The sequence below is a fragment of the Oreochromis niloticus genome, linkage group LG23, assembly GCF_001858045.2.
Source record: "Oreochromis niloticus isolate F11D_XX linkage group LG23, O_niloticus_UMD_NMBU, whole genome shotgun sequence".
NCBI lineage: Eukaryota > Metazoa > Chordata > Actinopteri > Cichliformes > Cichlidae > Oreochromis > Oreochromis niloticus.
Window position 1 is genome coordinate 11679788 of NC_031986.2, and position 19443 is coordinate 11699230.

General features: G+C 43.4%; 1 protein-coding gene and 1 long non-coding RNA gene across 3 annotated transcripts; both read right to left on the reverse strand.

Moving 5' to 3' along the window:
* Window positions 1-200: 200 nt before the first annotated feature.
* LOC112843723 (uncharacterized) lies at window positions 201-892 on the reverse strand. The gene is made up of 3 exons (XR_003216192.1): window positions 745-892; window positions 486-541; window positions 201-318 (listed from the first exon to the last, which is right to left on the reverse strand). It is a non-coding gene; the product is annotated as an uncharacterized LOC112843723 (long non-coding RNA).
* Window positions 893-11376: 10484 nt separating this feature from the next.
* LOC109196805 (uncharacterized) lies at window positions 11377-13134 on the reverse strand. 2 transcript variants are annotated; one of them, XM_025902665.1, is made up of 3 exons: window positions 12768-13134; window positions 12497-12552; window positions 11377-12329 (listed from the first exon to the last, which is right to left on the reverse strand). In XM_025902665.1, the coding sequence occupies exons 2-3, from the start codon at window positions 12509-12511 to the stop codon at window positions 11385-11387; spliced, it is 960 nt and encodes a 319-aa protein (XP_025758450.1). In that variant the 5' UTR covers window positions 12512-12552; window positions 12768-13134; the 3' UTR covers window positions 11377-11384. The 2 variants fall into 2 exon arrangements, with proteins under 2 accessions (XP_025758450.1, XP_019206773.1); XM_019351228.2 differs by having other exon boundaries at window positions 12497-13134.
* Between the last annotated feature and the right edge of the window lie 6309 nt (window positions 13135-19443).

The window sequence follows — 19443 nt, forward strand, 5'->3', positions numbered from 1 at the left end:
ATCATCCACAGAAAAAATGCTTGAATATCGGCGTTTTCTACAGAGACGTAACTCTGCAGTGGGTGGAGGTCTGGGAGGCAGAGGAACATCACTGGGACACATGAAAAAGGCCACTTCGTCATCCAGGGATGAACAATCATATTTAAAGTCTGGATGCATGACCTTGTCAGTGTCCTTTGACTGAAACCAGGCATCAGCAGGTGGAGGACTTGGGACCTCACATGCAGGTGCGCTGATAGGTCTAAACATGTAAGAGGGAAATTCACTCTCCAGAGCACAGCGGTCTTCGTTGGATGAGTCTGGGTGCTTCTCCTTTGTCTGTGGAGGAGGCAGACTTTGAGCCAAAGGGATCTTGTGTTGCAGAGGAACATTCAAGTCATCTGACGTTTTGCTCTGTTACATATTATTATTGTTGTTGTTGGATTTTTCTTTAAAAATTCACACAATTTAATGTTTAGAAACAGACACAGTGAAGGGTAACTTACCACAGCTCGAGCCATTTTAGGCGTCTGTCAAGGCAAAGACGCAGGATTTGGTTTCTCTGTGTAACATTACAGGACAGTTGTCATACATTTTCAAGTCAGTTTGATAACTTCTCAAACTGTATCATTAAAGCATTGTTTAGGTGGACAAATATGAAAGAAATGAAGATAAAAACAGTAACAGCTGGCAATCAAGGTAAAAGAAACCTTACGAAAAAGGTCTTAATCATTATTGTTTCAAAGTAAATCTTTCAGTCCTTACTTCAGGGACTTGTTTGAAGTTTCTGTGCTTGCTGTCAGTCGCAGATTTGTGTCAGATAGTTGCAGTTTGTGAATAAAGTTTGCAAGAGCTTCAATGTTGTGTCTGTTCAGTACCAGTGTAATGAGGAGACTGAGTGCAGGTTTGGAATCCTCAGTTACAGAAGAATGCAGGAAAATCCTCAACAGCAATGTTTGAATTTGAATTTGTTATTGTTTTAATAACAACAACTACCAGGATCATGCCATAGCAACACAGTGATGCCCAATCAAATGTCAGATACAAGGGATAGCACACATACACATCCAACAGGACAGTAAAGCAATGGGCATCAATGCCACAAGTCAGGCCTTAAAAATACCTCAGTTATATAACAGCACACTGACAGTGTCTCACAAAAATGATATTCATTTCAATTTAATTTTAATTAGATAGATAGATCTGTCCAGAGCAATATCCCAGCAGTTTAACTGACTTGATGCTATACTCTGATCAGGAAGTGTTTATTTTGTTTTGTAAATTAAATAATCTTTCATTTAAGGAGGTGATGCCTATTTCTCCTGATGGCTCCTGAAGGGGTCTCTACAATGTATGAGTGGGGTGTGGAGTGAGAGGAGATGACAGTCCCTTCACGCCTAGTGTCTGTAATCCACACTGGTTGTCCCGGTGAGAGTGGAGGAAGTTCTGTCACACGATGTCTCCTGTTGTACGCAACACTGTCCTTCATCACTCTCTCTCTCGCTTTTGTCAACACTGTAGCCTTGTTGGGCAGGCTGGGATTGAGCAAAGAAGGAAGCTGGGGAACTGGCGTGTGCAGTCTTCGTCCCATTAGTAGTTGCGCTGGGCTATATCCATTAGCCAATGGGGCTGCTCTGTAAGCTAGAAGTGCAAGATATGGGTCTTTTGCTTTCTTTAATAGACTTTTCACAGTTTGGACATGACGCTCAGTCTCACCATTGCTTTGTGCAAATCTTGGACTGCTTGTTACATGCATGAACCCATAAGCTGCTGCGAAGTCTTTGAACTGTTGGCTTGAAAACTGAGGTCCATTGTCACCGTAGAGAAGCTCTGGAATCCCATATCTGGAAAAGATTGATTTTAGATGCACTATAACATCATCCGATCTTGTGGGAGTAAGTTTGGCTATTTCCACAAATTTAGAGTAGTAGTCCACCAGAAGCACATAGTTGCTGTTGTTAAACGTAAAAAGGTCTGCTCCAACTTTTTGCCATGGTCTCTCAGGTAGTTGGCTTGGCATTAAAGGTTCCACTGGGTTGGTACGCTCTTTGATGCATATGGTGCAGTTTTTCACAAGTTCATTTATTTGCCCACTCAGACCAGGCCACCATACTGTCTCCCTGGCTCTCTCTCTGCATCTAGACATTCCCTGATGTCCCTCGTGTAGGGCAATGAGGACAGAGTGGCGCATAGCAGTATGGATCACTAGTCTGGTGCCTTTCAGTAGCAGGTTGTCGTGTACCGTTAAGGTGTCTCTGTGTGGCCAATATGCTTTAATTGGGCCTGTGAGATGGCTGTACTCTGGCCAGCTGCTCTGACAAAAAGCCATGACATCTGAGCATATGCTGTCGGTTTTAAGCTGTTCCTTTAACTGTGTGATGTATGTCAAGGTAGCAGGTATGCGTTAACGGGTGCACGTGACAGTGCATCTGCTGTGAGGAATGCTTTGCCTGGAGTGTGTGAAATGGTGTAACTGTACCTCATGAGCCTTAGGCGGAACCGTTGGATTCTGGGTGGAAGCTCGGTTAGAGCTTGCTGTCCTAGCAGGCTGACGAGTAGCTTGTGGTCAGTCTCTAAGGAGAAGCATCTCCCGATGAGAAAATCTTTGAATCTTTCACAACCCCACGTTAGTCCAAGCGCCTCCTTCTCCACCTGTGCATACCTCTGTTCTGTTTCCGTTAAAGAACGAGACGCATATGCAACAGGTCTCCATTGCTCTCCCTCTTTTTGAAATAGGACTGCTCCCAGTCCATAGGAGGAAGCATCTGCAGACAGTTTTAACTCTTTGTTTGGGTCATAGAGTGCAAGAATGGGAGTTGACGTCAGATCGCCTTTCAGCTGATTGAATGCTTTTGGCTGTGCGCAGCTCCAAACCCACTGATTTTTCTTCGAGAGCAGGTCTCTTAGGGGCTTGTCTTTTTCGGCCAGTCCTGGGATGAATTTGCCTAATTGGTTAACCATCCCGAGAAAGCTGCGCACTTCACTGACGTTTGACGGCTCTTTCATTTCTGCGACCGCTCTAATTTTGTCTGGGTCTGGCTGTACTCCCTCCGCAGACAAAACGTGTCCGAGGAACTTCACTTCCTGTTTGCTCAGGTCACATTTCTCCAGGTTTAGTGTGACACCGGCCTCTTGCAGTTTATTGAGCACTGTGTGCAGCCTGGCGTTGTGCTCCTGCTGATCCTGTCCCCAAATGAGGATGTCATCCATGTGACAAACCACACCTGGCAGCCCATTAAGGATCACTGACATTCTACGCTGAAAATGTTCTGGGGCTGACGCTATTCCAAAGGGAAGTCTGTTAAAGTGGAAGCGCCCAAAGGGTGTAATGAATGTTGTGTAGTGTGCTGACTCTGGTGACAATGGAACCTGCCAGAAGCCTCTGTTTGCGTCTAACTTACTGAAGACTTTTGCTCCCGCCAAGGATCCAAGTGTCTGTTCAACCGAAGGCAAGATATACTTTTCTCCCCTCACACTGCTTCATTGAGGTGAGTGAGGTCAACACAAATACGCACAGAGTCATTTTTTGTTGGCACTGGGACCATACCTGCACACCATTCTGTTGGTTCTTCAACTCTGCTGATTACTCCCATGGACTCCATTCTTTCCAGTTCCCATTTCACCTTTCCTAACAAAGGGATGGGGACCCATCTTGGTGTGGCCAGGGAAAAAGGCACAGCATTGGGTTTCAACTTAATCGTATAAGGTTGTTGCATTAAACCTAATCCCTGACACAGCTTTGGGTAGTTCTCGTTCAACACATTCATGTCAATACTGTCAGCTCTACACACAAGGTTCAGCTTGACACTTGCTGGCCTGCTTAACAGTGCTATGTGCAAATCTTTGATAATGTACACATTTTCCTGTATTTCCTGTTCACCTTTGCAAATTGTTTCTCTGCTCATACCCAACACATCAAGTGGAGTACCACCTGGACCAAACAATGGTCTATCTGGTTTACATAACTCTGCCTCATTTTGGTTTATGCAGTAATACATCTGGGCTGGGATAACAGAGACGTCAGCTCCTGTGTCTATCTTAAATCTAACTTTGTGGTTTCTGATAGTAAGGTCTGCATACCAAGGATCTGAACCTGCATCTACAGAACCAAGGAACACGGGTGTATCATCACTTTTCTCTGTTTCTATCACATGCACCGATTTAACAGATTTACACACTTTACTGAAGTGTCCTCTTTTACCATATGAGTGACATGTTGCATCTTTTGCTGGGCATTGTCCTTTACCATGCGCAGGGGTTTTCCCACACCTGTAGCATGATCTCCCATTTGGTGTTTTGTCCTTTGTTGTGCATTTATGTTCTCTTCAGGGCTTGAATGTTGAATGCTTTTGTTCCCTGTGTTTCGCTGTCACAGCATCTATTTCCATCTTATTTTCCCCTCTGATGTCTGTCTGTTGTTTTTTGATGACTTCAGACTGCCAGGCCTGATTAACTGCTTTCTCCAACATCAAATCTTTGTCCATTTGAAGTCTCTCCCCTAAGCTGATGTCCCTCAGACCCACGACGAGGCGATCTCTTATTAACTCATCGTGCAGTGCACCATAACTGCAGTTTTCAGCTAAAGCATAAAGTGCGGTGACAAACGAGTCAACAGTCTCATTAGCTTGCTGTGTTCTTTGATTAAAGCGGGCTCTCTCATAGATAATGTTTTTCCTGGGAACAAAGTACGTATCCAAAGTGTCCCTTACTGCTTGGTACTGCTGCCTTTGTCTGTCCGATAAAGCTTGCCCTCGGAGGATATCATCTGCTTCATCCCCCATGCAGTAGATGAGTGTGTGGCTCAAGAGTTGGGAGTTCGCCTTGTAATCGGAAGGTTGCTGGTTCGAGCCCCGGCTTGGACAGTCTCGGTCGTTGTGTCCTTGGGCAAGACACTTCACCCGTTGCCTACTGGTGGTGGTCAGAGGGCCCGGTGGCGCCAGTGTCCGGCAGCCTCGCCTCTGTCAGTGCGCCCCAGGGTGGCTGTGGCTACAACGTAGCTTGCCATCACCAGTGTGTGAATGTGTGTGTGAATGGGTGGATGACTGAATGTGTAAAGCGCTTTGGGGTCCTTAGGGACTATTAAAGCGCTATATAAATACAGGCCATTTACCATTTACCTGGTTAGCCTCTGAGCTAAGGTGCAGGTTGCTTGCAAGTCGAAATCTTTCAAACATTGCTGTGGCTTTGAGAAATCAAACTGTTCGGGAGGCTGGATGGTGAATGTGGCATTCGGAGGTAAGTTGGCATTAGCATTGTAGCCGCCGTTAGCTTGCTGGTGGGGCGGTGACGTGCAAGGCTGTGTAGCTGTTGCGCTAGCTCCCGCTTCTTCGTCCAACATCTTCTCGTCTGGAGAAACACTCTTTACCGCTCCCAAAGCCGCTTGCTGTCACTCCCCGATGACAAGGCTCTTACTACCATCCCACTTCTGACACCATGTCGTGGTTTTAGGCAAGGATTCAAGCGACACTTTGTAGAGCCTCAAACTCCGACCTTTATTGTTTACTTCCTGTTTCACAACCCCCTTTCACAATAAAACAGGTTATACTGAAACAGATTACACCACAACCTCTTAAAGTATACTATTGCCTTATGCTTTATCTGGTAAGTACTAAATAACAGCTTGCTTACTGTACTCCACTGGTTTCAAAAATCAAGACTTCTCAGAATGTCCAACAAATAAACTCTCATAGTATACAACTCTGAACACTAAGCATAAGTGCGCATTTCTGAACTATTTGGTGCAGGTACAAACCCCATGTTTAAACAGTGCAACATTTTCACTTTATTACACATTGTCTCTATGAGGGATGGGGTAGGCTACCCAACCCTCTGCCTGAGTGTGGGGATTATTCTGCCCCACTGCTCACTCAGTTCCTGCTGGAGGCCTCCTAGACCTGGGTGGGATTTGGCTCCCAGCTTCAGGATTCTGCTGGCTGGCCTCCTGTGCGATAGTGTCTGGAACTGATACAATCTGTGCAGCTGGAACAGAGTTCTCAGGTGAAGCCTCTGGTGGATCAATAGAAGTCTCTGGTGCCCCAGGTGTCCGTGTAAGATGGTAACGTTTCTTCTCAGTGTGCCCTTTGCTGTCTCGATGATGTAGGACCTCAGTCAGCCTGTCCTGGACACGACTGTCCCTCTAGTATCCATGTCTGAGACCCACACTTTGTCTCCAGGATTGAGCTGTAGCATGTCATGGTCTCTGTGTCTGCGGTTGTAGTTTTGTCTTTGTGTTTTGTCTGTACGTGTGTTCTATAGCTTTGAGCCTATCTGTGTCCGTACCTCTTGGATTTAGCTGTGATGGGATGACAGGAATAGTTGTCCTTATCCTCCTACGCATAAGAAGCTCAGTCGAGCTGTAGCCATGTACCAATGAAGTGGCCCGGTATGCCATAAGGGTGAGACAGGGATCGCCTGACTTCTTAAAGACTTTTGATGGTCCTGACTGCCCTCTCGGCCTCCCCGTTGCTCTAAGGGGAAGTGGGGACTGGATGTCTCCTGGCTAAAGCCCATTCCAGTGCAAACCTTTTGAAGGAATCAGATGAAAACTGAGGTCCATTATCAGAGCGAACCCGCTCTGGTATGCCATGATGTGCAAAGATTGCCTTACAGTGCTCGATCACTGCCTCTGATGTTGTAGATGTCAGTTTGGCAACTTCGAAGAATCTGGAAAAGTAATCCACAATGACCAGGTATTGTTTATTCTCTGTCTGGAACAGATCAGTTCCCACCATGGCCCATGGTCTTTGTGGGAACTCGGTAGGTAGCATGGTTTCTTTGTGTTTAGTCCGCTCACGGCAGCAAGTGTCACAGTTCTCAATCATTTTTATCAGCTCACTGCTCAGGCCCAGCCACCAAACAGATTGTTTAGCCCTCTCTCTGCATTTTGTTATTCCTAGGTGTCCCTCATGTAGTTTAGACAGATTGTCTGCTCTGAGTGATGTGGAAAACACTATTCTGTTCCCATGAAGAAACAAACCATTGTGGACTGTGAGGTCACCTGAAAATGGCAGATAAGGATGGAAAACCCTTTCAATGGAATACTTATCTGGCCATCCTTCCACACAGAACTTCTTCAGCTGGCTAAGAATGCTGTCGTTGTCCTGATGTGTCTGGATTTCTCTGAGTCGTGGCTCTGTGGCTGGCACACTTGCTATGATTGACTCCACATACAAGTTGATTTCTCTCTCCGGCAAACCCTCAGTTGTGTCACGTACAGGAGCTCTGGACAGTACATCTGCCGTTGCAATGTCTCTACCAGCAACATGAGATATGGTATAAGAGAACCTCATCAATCGCATGCGTAGACCTTGTATACGAGGTGGAAGCTCGTCCAGGCCCTTGGAGCCAAGCAAGGAGACTAGAGGTTTGTGGTCTGTTTCAATGTGGAATGTTTTCCCAATTAGGAACTCTGCAAACCTCTCACAGGCCCATGTTGAAGCAAGTGCTTCTTTCTCAATCTGAGCATATCGCTGCTCTGTCGCGCTGAGAGCTCTTGAAGCGTATGCTACTGGTTTCCACCCTAAATCAGCTCGCCGCTGGAGAAGCACTGCTCCTAAGCCATACGAAGATGAATCACCTGACACGCACATTTCAGCATTTGGGTCATACAGAGCAAGCCCTGGGGGTGTTGTCAGTTCTTTTTCGATGCCATTAAAAGCCTGCTGCTGCTGTGGCCCCCATGACCACAGGTTGGACTTCCTCAGCAGATCTCTTAGGTGTTTTTAACGCCAGGTGAGGAAGAAACTTACCTAGGTGATTCACCATGCCCAGGAAGCCTCTCACCTCACTTATGTTGCTGGGCTCATCCATGGAACTCACAGCACACACCTTGTCGGGATCTGCGCTAACCCCCGATGCCTCACTGACCTGCCCCAGGAACTTTATCCTGTTCTTGGAGATCTCACACTTGTCGTTCAATGTTACTCCAGCCTCCTGCAGTCGAACCAGTGCTTTTCAATGTCTCTCATCATGCTCTGCTTGTGACGTCCCCCAGATGAGCACATCATCCATCTGGCAGAGAACTCCTTCGAAGCCCTCAAGAATGCGTGCCATCGTTTCTGGAAGTGTTCTGGGGCTGATGAGAAGCACAGACGATTATAACAATACCGACCAAAAGGTGTAATAAAGGTCGTGAGCAAAGAGGAAGCCCTGGATGGGGGAATCTGCCAAAATCCTGCATTGGCATCCAGCTTTGAAAACACTTTTGCTCCTGCAGGCTGTCCTAGTGTGTGTTCTACTGAAGGGAGTGGATGTTTCTCTCTCATGACATATTTGTTTAGTTCCATGAGATCGCTACATATTCTCACCTTGCCTGTGCGCTTAGGAACCACCACCATAGGCGCGCACCAATCAGTGGGCTCCTCCACCTTGGAAATGACACCCTGCTGCTCCATACAGTCCAGCTCCTCTTTAACCTTTGGTAAGAGTGGAAGAGAGATTTGCCAAGGGGTCCAGAGGGAAAACGGCTGTGCCCCTGGTTTCAGAACAGTATTGTACTCCCCTTCCATTTTTCCTAGTCCGCTGAAAAGCTTTGGGAATTCTTGTTTGACAGCATCAATGGAGTCTAAGCAAATATGAATCACTCTGTCAACCAGTTGTAGTGCCACTGCAGCATGCCCGCTCAGCAGCGGTGTGCATAAACCCTGTACGACGTAAATGTCTTCTTTGGTTTTGTGGTTGTTCTTGCTGAGAGTGGCTGTGAACATGCCTTTTACCTTCAGACGTGTTCCTCCTGGGCCCTGCAGAGCCCTCTTAGACTTATCCAATCTCCCCAACTGATGCTGTGCGTAGAAAGTCTCTGGGACTGCTGTGACATCTGCTCCGGTGTCGATTTTAAAGAGTGTGTTACATTTGTCCACATGTATCTCTGTTACCCGTGGACTCTCTTTGGTTTCCACAGAGAGGGAACCCAAGAAAGCGACCTCATCATCTGTATCGCCGTTCTCTGAAACTGTTGCAACATTGACATCACACAGTTTTTTATTTCTGCACATCCTGGCAAAATGTCCTTTTTTCTCACACTAATTACATGCAGCTTCCCCAATGATTTTTGAATAATCAGAAAATCACCTGATTCAGCCATTCATTGTGGTTAACAAATGGTTTTAACAGGTTAAGTTACCACTATGTCCACTATCATTTATCTATGATGTAACTTGCACTTGCATTTTATGTTTGTTTCACACCTTATGTGAAATTTGTTATAAATCCAATAAACTGGAGAAAAAAAAACATCTGTACACTGAAAAAAAGGCCATGTTGGATTTACTTGATTCAATAGTGGACATCGGTTGCACACAAATTTTTTGCTTTGGCAGAAACTTAAACAATTGAGTTCAATCAACACAACTTTTTCATATTCAGTAAACCTGTGCATTTTGTGTTCATAAAACGCGATTGAAACATGTTTAGATGAAGTAAGTTGAACTCTTGGAATATTTTAATCCTTTACAATTTTGTCATTTTATTTCAACACTATTCAATAACTTTTACCCCAATACTACTTGGTCACTTAAATACTACATGTTCTCTTCATATTATATAATGTTCAACAAAGTCTAGATCCTGGTTACCATAAAAATTGAATGGATATACAACAACTCCCTCCTATCTTTATCCCGGTTGCAGGGGGGCTGGGAAATAACCCTGAAGTGATAGGTTATAAGGCAGGGTACACCCTGGACAACTCATAAGTCTATCACAAACAACCATTTGCACTTACATTGACAGGTAATTTAGAATCACCAATTAACCTAACTCTAACAACTGCATGACTTTTAACTGTGGGAAGAAACCAGAATACCCAGAGAGAAACCAGTGCAAACTAGCCAGACTGTGGATTTGAACCCACGATCTTCTTACTGTGAAGCAACAGCACTAACCACAATGCCAACAATCCAGACTTAACAAAAGTAGGAAAGCTATGATTTCAAGGCTTGATGCAGAATTTTTTTGTACGTTTTTGTCCTTGACAGGTTAAACCACAATAAATAGCAATAGCGTACACATGGTGTGTGTGTGTAGTTGTCTGCCTCTTATAACTCCAGTGATTTTCCTGCAGTTTGACATCTCGTGCGATCTTGTGAATTTCATGAGTTCAGCAACTAACCATTCTTACTAGATTGTATCATGTCATCTCAACAAGAACAAATTAAGTTGTTGGATTTCATACAGATCCTTCATGATTTAATTACGTTTATAGAAACATGATATTATTGTGTTTACATTACAAGTTAGACTTTTTTAATGTAACAACCACCCAATTTGCTCGATTTGACTGAGATGGATGCCTTCCTGAAACCACGATCCAAAGCGTATGAGACTGAAAGTTATTGACTTACTTCACTCGAACATGATATGAACAATTTAATCTAGCCTCTCTGCATATCATGTAGTTTCTACACTATATAGTTACAGTTAACTTTAAAGCATGAGGCACTTATGTTAAATACACGCAAGATGCTTACGTAAATCCAAGAGTTGGCCAATCCCTTTTTTTCAGTGTATGACACATTTTTATTTAAGTTTTAGATTTAGTAGTAGTGTATGCATGTTAACCAGACTCTAGACTTTGTTAAACATTCCCAAAAATTACTCTTTAAATGAACTTAAAATAATCATGGAAAGAATTTCCACGTTATTAAATGGCTTTCTATTAACATTAAACACTTGTTCGACTAACGTAATTTGTATGAGTTGGTTCAACTCAGTTAACTTAAGTTGGAACCAAATTTAGCAAATTAGTTGGAGAAAACCTGCTGAGTTGAGTTGGAACAAAACCCTTTAAGTTGGATAAAAACTTTTAAATTATATAAATTATATTGGATTCAAATGCAGTAAATAAGTTGATTCATCTATCATTAATCAAGTTGGTCCAACTTGGGTTCATTAACTTGGAATAACAGAATTGCATGATGCTAAAATAAAGCAATTTAATCATGTGGAAATTCTTTCCATGATTTTTTAATGTTCATTTAAATAGTTATTTTTTGAGTGTATATAGCCATTTTTCCCATCTGTGCACTCCACTAATGCCTGCTTTATTTAAGTGGTTTATGTTGAGGTGACGTGTTAATGAGTATCTGGTACAATTTAATTTATTCCTCCTTCAAATGTGACTGTATACTCTACTGAGAATATGCATATTTAATAATAATGTGAGTGGATCTTCAAAATAGACATCAAAATAGCTCATGGAGGAAATGTGTAGAAAAGTTAAGTTCATCACTAATAATGCTGTTTGCATAATTATAACACTCATAAGCAACCAAATCATCTCAACATGTATTTGCTCAAAAATTTATTTATTCCTACAAACACATTTAATCATCAACACAAGGAAAATCAGCTGAGGCATCAAATCAGACCTCTTATCTTCAGGACAAGGAAAGCAAACATAGTTGTTTTCAGCAGGTGGAGGACTTGGAGACAGTGGAGACATCACTGATCATCAGCCTCATGCGTTTAGGCTTTAAATGTTCCTCTTCATCATTAACAGGAAAAACGCTTGAATATGTGCGCTTTCTACAGAGACGTAACTCTGCAACGGGTGGAGGTCTCACAGGCAGAGGAACATCACTGGGACACATGAAAAAGGCCACTTCGTCATCCAAGGATGAACAATCATTTTTAAAGTCTGGATGCATGACCTTGTCAGTGTCCTTTGACTGAAACCAGGCATCAGCAGGTGGAGGACTTGAAGACAGTGGAACATCCCAACTCATCAGCCTCATGCGTTTAGGCTTTAAATGTTCCTCTTCATCATCCACAGAAAAAACGCTTGTATATCGGCGTTTTCTACAGAGACGTAACTCTGCAGTGGGTGGAGGTCTGGGAGGCAGAGGAACATCACTGGGACACATAAAAAAGGCCACTTCGTCATCCAGGGATGAACGATCATTTTTAAAGTCTGGATGCATGACCTTGTCAGTGTCCTTTGACTGAAACCAGGCATCAGCAGGTGGAGGACTTGAAGACAGTGGAACATCCCAACTCATCAGCCTCATGCGTTTAGGCTTTAAATGTTCCTCTTCATCATCCACAGAAAAAACGCTTGTATATCGGCGTTTTCTACAGAGACGTAACTCTGCAATGGGTGGAGGTCTCACAGGCAGAGGAACATCACTGGGACACATAAAAAAGGCCACTTCGTCATCCAGGGATGAACGATCATTTTTAAAGTCTGGATGCATGACCTTGTCAGTGTCCTTTGACTGAAACCAGGCATCAGCAGGTGGAGGACTTGGGACCTCACATGCAGGTGCGCTGATCGGTCTAAACATGTAAGAGGGAAATTCACTCTCCAGAGCACAGCGGTCTTCGTTGGATGAGTCTGGGTGCTTCTCCTTTGTCTGTGGAGGAAGCAGACTTTGAGCCAAAGGGATCTTGTGTTGCAGAGGAACATTCAAGTCATCTGACGTTTTGCTCTGTTACATATTATTATTGTTGTTGTTGGATTATTCTTTAAAAATTCACACAATTTAATGTTTAGAAACAGACACAGTGAAGGGTAACTTACCACAGCTCGAGCCATTTTAGGCGTCTGTCACGGCAAAGACGCAGGATTTGGTTTCTCTGTGTAACATTACAGGACAGTTGTCATACATTTTCAAGTCAGTTTGATAAATTACTATCAAACTTCTCAAACTGTATCATTAAAGCATTGTTTAGGTGGACAAATATGAAAGAAATGAAGATAAAAACAGTAACAGCTGGCAATCAAGGTAAAAGAAACCTTACGAAAAAGGTCTTAATCATTATTGTTTAAAAGTAAATCTTTCAGTCCTTACTTCAGGGACTTGTTTGAAGTTTCTGCTTGCTGTCAGTCGCAGATTTGTGTCAGATAGTTGCAGTTTGTGAATAAAGTTTGCAAGAGCTTCAATGTTGTGTCTGTTCAGTACCAGTGTAATGAGGAGACTGAGTGCAGGTTTGGAATCCTCAGTTACAGAAGAATGCAGCAATGTTTGAATTTGTTATTGTTATTGTTTTAATAACAACAACTACCAGGATCATGCCATAGCAACACAGTGATGCCCAATCAAATGTCAGATACAAGGGATAGCACACATACACATCCAACAGGACAGTAAAGCAATGGGCATCAATGCCACAAGTCAGGCCTTAAAAATACCTCAGTTATATAACAGCACACTGACAGTGTCTCACAAAAATGATATTCATTGCAATTTAATTTTAATTAGATAGATAGATCTGTCCAGAGCAATATCCCAGCAGTTTAACTGACTTGATGCTATACTCTGATCAGGAAGTGTTTATTTTGTTTTGTAAATTAAATAATCTTTCATTTAAAAACAAAATAATTTTTGAGCAGTGTATTTAAAATGCTAAAATATGTGTAATTAAAAAAAATTACATTATTATTTAAGTTTTGCATTTTTGATTATGTTTTCTCCTTCAGTAGTGTTTTCATATGTCACTATGCTCTCACTCATGCTTGGTTATATTAATGTGTATTTCATCTGTGTATGGTAAAGTGCTTTGTTACGTCCTACAGAGCAGGAGCTCGTCTGGGGGCCTGTCTTCTCCTGTTTTTTTGCTTATTTGTTTGTTTGTTTTGTTTTGTTTTTTCCTATAAGCTACAGTCTTGAATCAGTGGAAGCTCGAGAAGTGACAAAAAGCCCATCCTTCACCTCTGTCTCAGTCAGTGGAAGCTGGTAGAAATCGTGCTGGATGTTAGAGAGAATGGGAATCCCCCCAATGCAGTGCAATTTTTTGCTTATCCTCATAAAATGTCTTTGGAAAATTTAAAGAAAAATCTTCTAATTCTAAACATCTTTTTCCATGGCAGATATGTTGAATTATCAATCAACAGGTACAAATCATTTAAGGGAGATGCTGATTTTTTTGCAGACTAGGTCACTTCATGGAATTTAACTACACTCAAAAAGTGATTTTGAAAAATGTAAACAAAATAAATTTATGTTTCTAAGGTGAAGGTAATAAAATAATATACGATCTGCATGAAATTCACCAACTTAGCACCTCTTCAATTTATTCTTGTTGATATGACATGATACAATCTAACAAGAGTGGTTAATTGCCTTAACCTCCTAGGACCTGCCGTCCACATATGTGGACATCACATTTTGCGTTATTTAGACCAAAATACTCAATTTTGCTCTACATGGGCCTGATATCCACTTACGAGGACATTATACTGCTACTGTTCTATCAAATTTTTAAATGAATATCCTCATTTGTGGCTCTCATTTTTCTTAAAAACAAAAAAAAGGTAAAAAAAAAAAAAAAAATCTGGAAATTCTTTGTTTTTACATTCATCGGGCCCCAATATGCCCAAATATCCAAGAGAAATTAAAAATGCATGTCGTGGAAGAGTTTGGGTCTTAGGAGGTTAAAGGCAGATCGACTCGCGATATCACAAAATCATGCGAGATTTTAAACCACAGGAGGCAGAAAAGCACACACGTGGTTTGCTTCACGCTCATATTGAAAAGGTAAGAGTGTCATGTGACCTCACTCTGCAATAGGTTGACCCAGCATTTTCAGTTTCTTGTATTTTGGTGTTTTTCCTGTATTATGGTTTATTTTCTGAGTCTTTAGTTGTCCTGTTTTGAACATTTAATCCTAAGTTTCAGTGTTATTCTAGTTAAGAGTTTTGTTCTTAGGTTTAGTTCAGTGTCTAGTCTGTGCCTGTCATGTTTCCTGTTTTACTTTGAAGGTCTGTGTCTCATGTCAGTGTGTCCAGTGTTACTCTCCCCTGTGTTGTCATTATGTTTCATTCGAGTCAGCTGTGTCCTCATGTGTCTCCACTTCTCCTGATCACCTCATGTGTGTATTTAAGTCCTCCGTCTCCCTTTGTTCATTGTTGCGTTGTCTGTACTACCTACCCCACATCCCGTCATAGTTTTCATTGTCAAGTCATAGTGAAAAGTCATACTCCAGTGAGTGTCCTTTATTATTTTTCATCACCTCCCCTCAAAACAACCCAGCACAAACGTTCCTACCTCTTGACATTTACCTGATACTACACCCCCCCTACTAAATAGGATGTACTGCTGGGATATAACCAACAAAACAGATTAGACCCCACCTCTTAAAGTATACTATTGCCTTATGCTTTATCTGGTAAGTACTAAATAACAGCTTGCTTACTGTACTCCACTGGTTTCAAAACTCAAGACTTCTCAGAATGTCCAACAAATAAACTCTCATAGTATACAACTCTGAACACTAAGCATAAGTGCACATTTCTGAACTATTTGGTGCAGGTACAAACCCCATGTTTAAACAGTGCAACATTTTCACTTTATTACACATTGTCTCTATGAGGGATGGGGTAGGCTACCCAACCCTCTGCCTGAGTGTGGGGATTATTCTGCCCCACTGCTCACTCAGTTCCTGCTGGAGGCCTCCTAGACCTGTGTGGGATTTGGCTCCCAGCTTCAGGATTCTGCTGGCTGGCCTCCTGTGCGATAGTGTCTGGAACTGATACAATCTGTGCAGCTGGAACAGAGTTCTCAGGTGAAGCCTCTGGTGGATCAATAGAAGTCTCTGGTGCCCCAGGTGTCCGTGTAAGACGGTAACGTTTCTTCTCAGTGTGCCCTTTGCTGTCTCGATGATGTAGGACCTCAGTCAGCCTGCCCTGGACACGACGGTCCCTCTAGTATCCATGTCTGAGACCCACACTTTGTCTCCAGGATTGAGCTGTAGCATGTCATGGTCTCTGTGTCTGCGGTTGTAGTTTTGTCTTTGTGTTTTGTCTGTACATTTGTTCTATAGCTTTGAGCTTATCTGTGTCCGTACCTTTTGGATTTAGCTGTGATGGGATGACAGGAATAGTTGTCCTTATCCTCCTGTCCATGAGAAGTTCAGTCCGGCTGTAGCCATTTGCCAATGAAGTGGCCCGTTAGGGCTGCCACAAACGATTATTTTGATAGTCAACGAGTCACCGATTATTTTTGCGATTAGTCGACTAATCAGATCATGCATCCATTGGACGTAAAACGTACAGCTTATTGCACCAGCATGCATCTGCTCTTATATAACTATCATTAGCTTACAGCTTTAAGTGTTTAAGGTATGTGCTAACTAAAAATAAAGACAAGATGGTAGTTTATTAAATTTTAATGAAATTTGCAGATTGTTTCGGTGAAGTTTAATAAACTCCTTGCTATCTAAAATATAACGGGACACTGGAGTATATATTCTTGAGCATCTCACACTCCTGATAATCAGTTGTCTGCTTGACGTTTATTCAGCTGTGTAAAAACTATAACTTTAATCTCAGCCAAACCGATTTACTCAGGAACAAATAAAATACTAAAAAAAAAGCCAAACAATAACATTTTTAAGTTATCTAAGTGACTTCTATATGTTTAACCTGAGTAGCGAAAGACGGAGGTGGGTTTGAAAACGATTTGCCGGGAGTCCGGTGTTCTCACGAGCCTTGCCCCCGGCTAGCTATCGAGCTAGTGGGTAACAGACGTCTCCGAAAACGTCGGAGCGCTTTTGAAAATATGTGGTGTCTTGATAAACTGAGCAGATACTTGAGGTTTACACAGTTACATTCTCGCCTGAAAATATGTTAAACGTTTATTTTGTGACCCAGAAAGAATAATAAGAGTAATATTAAAACTAACTAGCTGCCGCCATTGTTGGAAACTGAGCTGGGCTGCGCTATGAGTTCTGGGACAGAGCTACTTCTTCTTCTTCGGGATTTAACAGCAGCTGGCACTCTTGTACATGCAGTGCTGCCATCTTCTGTTTCAGTCCGTTATTACACTCTTAAATCCTACTACTTATTCCTGCATCTTTTGTGATCTTACAAAGCTTCAAACGACGCGTCGACTATTAAATCAGTCGTCGACGATTTTGATAGTCGACGTAATCGTGACTAGTCGACTAATCGTGGCAGCCCTATGGCCCGTTATGCCATAAGGGTGAGACAGGGATCGCCCGACTTCTTAAGAAGACTTTTGATGGTCCTGACTGCCCTCTCGGCCTCCCCGTTGCTCTAAGAGGAATTGGGGACTGGATGTCTCATGGCTAAAGCCCATTCCAGTGCAAACCTTTTGAAGGAATCAGACGAAAACTGAGGTCCATTATCAGAGCGAACCCGCTCTGGTATGCCATGATGTGCAAAGATTGACTTACAGTGCTCGATCACTGCCTCTGATGTTGTAGATGTCAGTTTGGCAACTTCGAAGAATCTGGAAAAGTAATCCACAATGACCAGGTATTGTTTATTCTGGAACAGATCAGTTCCCACCATGGCCCATGGTCTTTGTGGGAACTCGGTAGGTAGCATGGTTTCTTTGTGTTTAGTCCGCTCACGACAGCAAGTGTCACAGTTCTCAATCATTTTTATCAGCTCACTGCTCAGGCCCAGCCACCAAACAGATTGTTTAGCCCTCTCTCTGCATTTTGTTATTCCTAGGTGTCCCTCATGTAGTTTAGACAGATTGTCTGCTCTGAGTGATGTGGGAAACACTATTCTGTTCCCATGAAGAAGCAAACCATTGTGGACTGTGAGGTCACCTGAAAATGGCAGATAAGGATGGAAAACCCTTTCAATGGAATACTTATCTGGCCATCCTTCCACACAGAACTTCTTCAGCTGGCTAAGAATGCTGTCGTTGTCCTGATGTGTCTGGATTTCTCTGAGTCGTGGCTCTGTGGCTGGCACACTTGCTATGATTGACTCCACATACAAGTTGATTTCTCCCTCCGGCAAACCCTCAGTTGTGTCACGTACAGGAGCTCTGGACAGTACATCTGCCGTTGCAATGTCTCTACCAGCAACATGAGATATGGTATAAGAGAACCTCATCAATCGCATGCGTAGACGTTGTATACGAGGTGGAAGCTCGTCCAGGCCCTTGGAGCCAAGCAAGGAGACTAGAGGTTTGTGGTCTGTTTCAATGTGGAATGTTTTCCCAATTAGGAACTCTGCAAACCTCTCACAGGCCCATGTTGAAGCAAGTGCTTCTTTCTCAATCTGAGCATATCGCTGCTCTGTCGCGCTGAGAGCTCTTGAAGCGTATGCTACTGGTTTCCACCCTAAATCAGCTCGCCGCTGGAGAAGCACTGCTCCTAAGCCATACGAAGATGAATCACCTGACACGCACATTTCAGCATTTGGGTCATACAGAGCAAGCCCTGGGGGTGTTGTCAGTTCTTTTTCGATGCCATCAAAAGCCTGCTGCTGCTGTGGCCCCATGACCACAGGTTGGACTTCCTCAGCAGATCTCTTAGGTGTTTTTAACGCCAGGTGAGGAAGAAACTTACCTAGGTGATTCACCATGCCCAGGAAGCCTCTCACCTCACTTATGTTGATGGGTTCATCCATGGAACTCACAGCACACACATTGTCGGGATCTGCGCTAACCCCCGATGCCTCAATGACCTGCCCCAGGAACTTGATCCTGTTCTTGGAGATCTCACACTTGTCGTTCAATGTTACTCCAGCCTCCTGCAGTCGAACCAGTGCTTTTCAATGTCTCATCATGCTCTGCTTGTGACGTCCCCCAGATGAGCACATCATCCATCTGGCAGAGAACTCCTTCGAAGCCCTCAAGAATGCGTGCCATCGTTTCTGGAAGTGTTCTGGGGCTGATGAGAAGCACAGACGATTATAACAATACCGACCAAAAGGTGTAATAAAAGTCGTGAGCAAAGAGGAAGCCCTGGATGGGGGAATCTGCCAAAATCCTGCATTGGCATCCAGCTTTGAAAACACTTTTGCTCCTGCAGGCTGTCCTAGTGTGTGTTCTACTGAAGGGAGTGGATGTTTCGCTCTCATGACATATTTGTTTAGTTCCATGAGATCGCTACATATTCTCACCTTGCCTGTGCGCTTAGGAACCACCACCATAGGCGCGCACCAATCAGTGGGCTCCTCCACCTTGGAAATGACACCCTGCTGCTCCATACAGTCCAGCTCCTCTTTAACCTTTGGTAAGAGTGGAAGAGAGATTTGCCAAGGGGTCCAGAGGGAAAACGGCTGTGCCCCTGGTTTCAGAACAGTATTGTACTCCCCTTCCATTTTTCCTAGTCCGCTGAAAAGCTTTGGGAATTCTTGTTTGACAGCATCAATGGAGTCTAAGCAAATATGAATCACTCTGTCAACCAGTTGTAGTGCCACTGCAGCATGCCCGCTCAGCAGCGGTGTGCATAAACCCTGTACGACATAAATGTCTTCTTTGGTTTTGTGGTTGTTCTTGCTGAGAGTGGCTGTGAACATGCCTTTTACCTTCAGACGTGTTCCTCCTGGGCCTTGCAGAGCCCTCTTAGACTTATCCAATCTCCCCAACTGATGCTGTGCGTAGAAAGTCTCTGGGACTGCTGTGACATCTGCTCCGGTGTCGATTTTAAAGAGTGTGTTACATTTGTCCACATGTATCTCTGTTACCCGTGGACTCTCTTTGGTTTCCACAGAGAGGGAACCCAAGAAAGCGACCTCATCATCTGTATCGCCGTTCTCTG